Below are 7,682 nucleotides of genomic sequence, written 5' to 3'. Positions count from 1 at the left end.
GGTATAGCCACATGGCTCACATTGTTAATCTGATATGTTATAGATGAATAGACAAAAATTGTTTCCATAGCTTGAGGTTTACTCTATAGCACTGTTATCATTTAAGTCTTTGAATTTATCTTTCCATTGCTTTGCATAAACATAGCTTGAGTTTTACTCTGCAGCACTGTTATCATGTGAGTCTTTGAATTCATCTTTCCATTGCTTTGCATAAACAGAAAAGTTGAAATATTTAAAACGCTAGCTTAAACTCTGTGGAAATTACCAAATTTTATATGGTTTAACTTGCATGTTTCTTGTTGTCCTGCACTTTTGATTCGATGAAGGAAGTCCCTACATAACTTAGTATGCTTCATTGGATTTTCTATGTCAACAATTTATTTCTACGAACATGTCCTAGTCAAGAGAAGTTTTCTAGGCAAGATTATATTATTTGTCAACATATTGTCCTGATGAAGTACATCAATTAGTAGACTAACTACTGCATGCTGCTAATTTTCTTCTTTGTTACTTTTTCATATTTGAATTTGTCATTAAAAACATGTACAAAAATATTCTGTTAGCACGTAGCAATTTATGGCACTATCATTAATATGATCTTGTCCTTTCGCAGGGCTTCCTCCACATCTGGTGGTTGGGATGCCAGCATTGTCCCCTACTATGGTAAAAACTTTAAACACTGATCTTAGTAATATATGTTGCCAGCTTTGTTTCTTTTTTCCTTTCTACATATTCCATACTCTGACATAGTTTTCATTAGAACCAAGGTAACATTGCAAAATGGAGAAAACAGGAAGGAGACAAGGTTAGGTTTCCGCAATCTGCTATTTCATTATACAAATATCATATTCTCAAAGAATTTCTTCTTTTAATCACTATTAGCAATATGTCAGTATCATTAAACATTATATGTTTTTTGCAGATAGAGGTTGGTGATGTGATATGCGAGATAGAAACCGACAAAGCCACTCTTGAATTTGAAAGCCTTGAAGAAGGGTAATGTCCTTGACGACATGTTTTTTCATTGGGTTTAAATCTTTACTGTGGACTCTGAACATGACCGTTCCGAGAGACTATTAATATGTTTCAGTTTCGTTGCTCTATAATTATGATTTTGCATTCCCAAGTTTACAGTTACTGCAAAGTATGCTATAGTCTCATGAACTGTCACTATGAAAAAGTGCTTTCGATTACAATAACATGTTCAGTGGTAGAGCATGGTCAGCATGCTTCAGGGATAGGTTACCATTCAAATTTCTTTTAGCTCCGATGTTTTGCATTATATGAACCTCCCTGTGCATTAATTTTAATGGAAATATTCATTAAGGTTCTTATGCAAAACTTGTTCATAGTTCATTTAGTCAATTTATGCTATACTTCGCCCTTATGCATCAATTGTGTAGGTTGACCAAAACTCATAAGAAATTGCACAGAATGTTCCAGTAATTCATGTACAAGCCTATTCCATTATTCTGCCAGTATGAAAAAACTACATTAAATGTTTAAGTTTTTAAATATTTGGCACAACTAGAACACATAGTTAATGTTCCATTTAACATTTTTCTTGTCTTTGTGTTTGGTCATATTTTTTTTATTCTTTTGTGATACCCTGTCTTTTCTTTTCATCAATGCTTATTAATTATGCATACACCTTTCTTGTTTGACCTAACCACTTTAATATCTTAGGTATCTGGCCAAAACTTTAGCACCTGAAGGTTCAAAAGATGTTCAGGTTGGGCAGCCAATTGCTGTCACGGTATAGCTCCCTTACTGGTGGCTTTTATATCCTTTCAGCATCCATTTTAATTTTCTTCTGATTGCTGGTTGTCCATTTAAGGTTGAAGAGCTTGATGATATTAAAAATATACCCGCCGATACATTGTTTGGAGGTGAACAAAAGGAAGAACAGTCAACAGAAAGTGCACCAAAAACTGATGTAGCTAATGTGTCTGAACAAAGCTCAGTAGTGAGCCGAATCAGTCCTGCAGCTAAGTTACTCATCAAGGAACATGGACTGGATGTGTCTTCACTGAGAGCATCAGGCCCTCGTGGGACCCTTCTGAAAGGGGATGTTCTGGCTGCACTGAAGTCAGGCGCAATTTCAATCCCAGCCAAAGAAAAGAAGGCTCCAGCAACGCCCTCATCTCAGCCAACTCGTGATGCCCAGGCTCAACCAGCCACTACTTCACAAAAGGCCGATACATATGAAGATATTCCGAATAGTCAGATACGCAAGGTACTCTATTCAGCTCTATTGACTTTTATAGATATCATGATATATACTTTTAGTGATGTTACCTTGGGCATAGAATAACCTAAAAAACTAGAGTCTGTGATCAATCTAAGTGTGAATACCAAAGCTTTCACACCACATTGAACTCCTCTTGTTTTTTATCTAGCTACAGGGATTCTAGGATGGCCCAGAGTTTTGCGCAACGAATCAAATTATTAGTGAACTTCATGTTCTGTTTATATAGTATTTTAGATAAAATCAAGTACTTCAACCTGAAAACTCGTCATATAAGCACTTCAAATATTTGCTGCTGAGGATTCTGCACATGTGTCGTTCCATTTTATAGCCTGTTTCATCAATGTATTTATCTGCTGGATATTCTTGCTACTGGTACACGATGATGTCTTTGATGAAAATGAACTCGGTCAGGCCATGTATCATCTATGAGATCTCACCTTTTTAATAAGAGTTGACCTGTTTTGGTATCATGCAGGTTATTGCAAAAAGGTTGCTTGAATCAAAACAGACGACTCCTCATTTATATCTATCCAAAGGTTTGTACTCGTTCACTGCACATGTTATTTTCATGATGTTATTGATATAATGATATGTGTTTGCATTGTTCTCAGATGTTGTACTTGATCCCTTGCTCGCTTTCAGGAGCGAACTGAAAGGTGTGTTATTTATCTCCTTTTATTTGGTATTTTCAGTAATCAGATAAGAAAAGGGCCTTCTTTTCTCATGAGTCTTTTTTTGTTGCAGAGCAACATGGCATTAAAGTTTCAGTAAATGATATCATCATAAAAGCTGTGGCAATTGCCTTGCGGAACGTTCCTGAAGCAAATGGTAATTCCTAAAGAATTAATTAAATGTCAAATGGGATCTGTTGTGTTTTTATTCCAGATGTATCACATCCAAGTCCTGTTTGGCCTGAACATATGGACTCCACAATGATTTGCCTGTTCTTGGGAAGCTTAAACACATGACGACGGCTGACCCTAGTTACAGGGCAGTGTCTAGCAGCAATAGCATCCCACTGACCTGCACAATGATGAAGTCGCACACCAAGAAAGGAGTTTGTGGATTATACACCATGGTTGGAATAGTACTACCTCTGATCAGTATTATTTGACGTTTCAGACAGGGATGTTGACTTGCATGTAGTTGTATTTGCTTGTCTGAAACATCAATTAAAAGCGACTGGAGGGATTATGAACTTAAGCTAGTTTTAAATTAGATTAACATGGTATGGAATTCCCATAACCCGAATTTGATCAGCTTCACAATGATACTTTAGTTGAGTTTGTTTTTCCAGGGAGGTAGAGTTTGTTCCGTGGTATTAAACATAGCATAGTCACTGAACAGGCAGTTTGGGTGGTTAAATCATGACACAATCAAGCTTATACAATGATGTGTGCCCTAGTATGATAGTACAAGTACTGGGCTGATGTGGTGATCATCGTAGCCAATCAAGTTTCTATTAGATCCTTTTCAAATGTATATTGACTCTCTTAACAGTTAACAAGTGTAGCGCAAGTGGCAACCAGCCATGCATGGGTTGGGTGTTTGACTGGTGGTCGGCACTTGGCAGATTCCAGTTTTTTGTCAGTAGTATTCTAGTTTTCCTATCCTATCGCTTCTCTTGAACATAGCTAACCAGCATCTGTCCTGTTTTCCTTTTTTTTTTTGGGTACAACTGAACATACAGCCTGCTCTTTTTGTTTCCACTTTTCAAAAATTTATTAGTTTTCATCACTTTTCAGCCTACTGGAACAGTGAGAAGGAAGAAGCCCAAAAGTGTGACTCAGTTGATATATCTATTGCTGTTGCCACAGAGAAGGTATTACAATAAGAATACCAAGAAGTTACTGTTAGTGTATCTTTGGTGCCTCTAATTATTGTCTTTGCTATTCTAGGGTCTGATGACTCCAATTATAAGAAATGCTGATCAAAAGACCATATCAGCAATATCCTCAGAGGTAGTATAACAAAGTTTCCAAACTTCAAGCCAAATTTCCTCAGCAGTATGTTTGTACTTCGGAATTCTCTGGAAGTTTTTGATACTATCAATTGATCATAGTCATGTAAATGTAGCTCTTGCCATCAACAGCCATCAATGGAAGCTCTAAAATTGCAAAAAATAAATTGTGGTCAACACTTTTCTAAGAAATCTCTATTTCTGTGGTTAGGAGAATTTAAATTTTCAGTTGTTGTAAGTCATGTTTTCTCCATTCCTAATCACTCAGGTTAAGCAGCTGGCTGAGAAGGCAAGAGCTGGGAAACTTGCACCTAATGAATTTCAGGGGGGAACTTTCAGGTAAGTGATGTCTGCCTGTTTGTAATTGTTATTCAGGGAACCCTGCCTTTCATGAAATTCTATATTTTGACATTTTAACGGCTCATGCTTATGCAGTATCTCAAATCTTGGGATGTACCCTGTGGACCATTTCTGTGCGATCATTAATCCTCCACAGGTCGCTTCCGCCCTAACACCTCCCCTATTCCCTAGGGATGGGATCCGTTGAATTTGTACTGATGGTTCATATTCATGTCTTTTGTCAGTCTGGCATCTTAGCTGTTGGTAGAGGTAACAAGGTTGTTGAGCCTGTTGTGGACAGTGATGGTATGTTTCATTGACATTGTGCTTTTCTGCTCAGAACAATTGCAGACATATTACTAATCTATGAGACTTTTGTCCAGGAAATGAGAAGGCCGCTGCAGTTACAAAAATGAGCTTGACGCTGTCTGCTGACCATCGTGTGTTTGATGGGCAAGTAGGAGGTACTGTTTTATTTTTTTTTTTTGCTTTGTATCTGTTTCCACAATCATTCCCTTTTGCTTTGTGTTATTTACCTCTTGTTTGTGATGCACGGCGGAGCAGGGAGGTTTTTCACGGAGCTGGCATCGAATTTCAGCGACATTAGGAGACTGCTACTGTAAATGGAAGGAGGTGGCTATCGTGTTTTGAAGAATTCTTTGCGGCAATCTGCTCAAGAAAAGAGAACATTTAGATGCAAGTTGGAGCCCAGTTGCTTGATCGACAGCCCATACAGAAGTAACCAATTTTGTAATAATTGTAATAAGAAAGAAAGCATTGGCACCTCCACGGTGATTCTTTTGCCCCGTTTAACGTTAGTTGGGAGGCGGCAAGGCATGTTCTAAGAATTTTTAACATGGATAAAGATACAGAGGAATTTTTCATTTTTAACATGGTTCTGCAACACTGACCCTTGTTGATGCTGGTAGCGTGGCAGGCGTGCGTGTTTGGTCTGGAGTCGGACTCCGCCTTGTCGCGGCTATGGAGGGCGAGGCGAGACCACAATGTCGTGCGTGCGCGCCATAAGCGGTTCGTGCTCCAGGCGAGCATGTCCAACACCGGCAGTTCGGCACGCGCCCTCGCCACACCAATGCATATGCATGGCGTCGTCCACCTTGCACGTCTCCTCTTGCACCATCATCAGTAGGACCCCCGGCGAGGTACTTGTTCTCGATCGAGATCCATGCCGTTGACGAGCGAGGGTGAATGCGATCGAGCATGGTAACATCTGCTGCGGCACCGGCCGGGTCCGGCGTTTTCCGCGCGCTTTATTTATTTGCGCTGTCGAATGTCGTCCAGACAGATGGGTCCATCCACTCCAGGCACTAATGCCTCCTCTAAAGGTACTCCCTCCATACATAAAAAGAATGTCGTTTAGGACAGCGACACGATCTCCAAAACATAATTTTGACTTCTTATTTTTTATAAAAATATTTATCACAAAGTGATATATTTATACTTTTATGAAAGTATTTTCAAGACAAATCTATTCATATGATTTTTGTATTTTGAAACTCAAAAACATAAAAGTTATTCATGATTTATATTCTCAATGTTTGACCCAAATCTTGTCCAAAACAATATTCTTTTCAAGTATGGAGGGAGTATGAGCTAGTACCTAGCTTCAAGCACTATACTAAAAGATAACCCTTCCAATGATCTATAACTCTTAGCACATAGCTCATAAGACCAAGGCTAATAATTTAACATGCTGGCTGCAAAAGCCTTTGCAATATAGTGATTTAACTCTCCACCATTAATATCTCCCAAAATTTCTTGATTCTTGTGTCGAAGTTGGCTGTAAGCTTACAGTCCACTTTTCCTCTCTCTCCTCCTTTTTCTCCTTCACTTCATCATTCAGTCTGCTTATAGCTCACCATAATACTTTCTCTAATATGAATGATCCTACACATCATGCTCTTGTAATCTTGAAATTTGTGTACAAAACTATCTCTTAACTATCTCTTGAACAAGAGATAGCTCTTCACTTTTGGCACTTTTCATCGATCAAAACATTCTATGAGCTGGCTAAGAGCCACTGTTTGGAGGAGGTCTAAGAACACCTCGAGGTCAGCTGGTGTCCACCTCGTCGATCGGTGAATCGTATCCACCGCACCGTCTCTTGTATAATGCATATTCTTTTTAGGAAAAATACTCATGGCAGCTAAAGTATCTATTCAAATATGGTATAGTCTTTTGTTTAAGAATAATAAATTTATCTAAAGTAGTAGCTTACATAATTTATCGGCATTAGGAACAACTTTCATGCTTTGCTAAGCTATGGAAATAATGACAGAAGTGGTTGATTTGAAAATAATAAATCATTGCTCCTTATACTCATATACATGTATAGTTTGCTAATGACATAATTTGTTGATTTATAGCCATGTGTAAGGTTATGTAATATTTATTTACAATTATTATCATATACCTAGTTAGGTTATTTATAGTGGATGTGGTTACTGGTTAATTCTTATATGGAGATTTAGGGTTACATTTGGTTATTTTTCATAATAGCAAGGTGAGTAATTAATACAATTTAGTCCCAACGGCTATCAATGTTTTTGAAAGGACGACAAAGCTTTGCCGAATTCTTATTTGAAGAAAAGAAAGACAAAGCAGAAACAAAAACAAAATAATTACCACGGCAGCGGTTCCTACAATTTTTTGTCTTGAAGACCAAAAGAGCCCTTTAAAAAAGTCGAGATGACAAAAATGAACACAACTCGAGCTACCGGTTGTCATCTGAGTTGCCAACCGGTATTTTTGAGTCCCAATAGATCATTAGTAACAATTAATGATTATAAATCTACAAAATCGATAGTTGGATGGAGGTGTGCGTCAACTTTCCGCTGGCGCCACAGCCCGTGGCGTGGCAACATAGTGATAACTCATGCGAAGAAGTTGTGGTGGGTGCCACTAACATGCTTTGCGGTGACCCTCTGTAATATTACATGTGCCGCTGCTGAAGGCGAAGCAGCTGCTCGGGCTCGCTCTCAAGTGACATTGTGTACAGCTAGGCGGCGGTAATATCAGATTGGTAATAAGGATGGGGTGCTGCTGAGTGCTGAGTATGTAATCATGCAATGGACACTGGTCTCTAGTCTCTAATCAGGCTGGGGACCATCTGAT

At 38.5% G+C, this 7,682-nt stretch overlaps 1 protein-coding gene across 1 annotated transcript in view; it reads left to right on the top strand.

Moving 5' to 3' along the window:
• Positions 1-5,456, top strand: part of LOC120690884 (dihydrolipoyllysine-residue acetyltransferase component 1 of pyruvate dehydrogenase complex, mitochondrial-like) — a 6,486-nt gene extending 1,030 nt beyond the window's left edge. The window contains exons 5-20 of the mRNA XM_039973753.1: position 1; positions 614-663; positions 761-805; positions 923-996; positions 1,687-1,756; positions 1,838-2,236; positions 2,727-2,787; positions 2,863-2,907; positions 2,996-3,079; positions 3,997-4,073; positions 4,150-4,212; positions 4,480-4,550; positions 4,647-4,707; positions 4,796-4,856; positions 4,934-5,014; positions 5,115-5,456. The exon at position 1 is cut by the window's left edge and continues 30 nt beyond it. Of these exons, the coding sequence (XP_039829687.1) occupies position 1; positions 614-663; positions 761-805; positions 923-996; positions 1,687-1,756; positions 1,838-2,236; positions 2,727-2,787; positions 2,863-2,907; positions 2,996-3,079; positions 3,997-4,073; positions 4,150-4,212; positions 4,480-4,550; positions 4,647-4,707; positions 4,796-4,856; positions 4,934-5,014; positions 5,115-5,173 (1,302 nt within the window). The 3' untranslated portion in view covers positions 5,174-5,456. The remainder of the gene's footprint in view (positions 2-613; positions 664-760; positions 806-922; positions 997-1,686; positions 1,757-1,837; positions 2,237-2,726; positions 2,788-2,862; positions 2,908-2,995; positions 3,080-3,996; positions 4,074-4,149; positions 4,213-4,479; positions 4,551-4,646; positions 4,708-4,795; positions 4,857-4,933; positions 5,015-5,114) is intronic.
• Positions 5,457-7,682: the final 2,226 nt, after the last annotated feature.

This window comes from Panicum virgatum, chromosome 9N (assembly GCF_016808335.1).
Source record: "Panicum virgatum strain AP13 chromosome 9N, P.virgatum_v5, whole genome shotgun sequence".
Taxonomy (NCBI): domain Eukaryota; kingdom Viridiplantae; phylum Streptophyta; class Magnoliopsida; order Poales; family Poaceae; genus Panicum; species Panicum virgatum.
The sequence above is the reverse complement of the archived record's forward strand: the minus strand, read 5'-3'. Positions and strand labels throughout refer to the sequence as shown.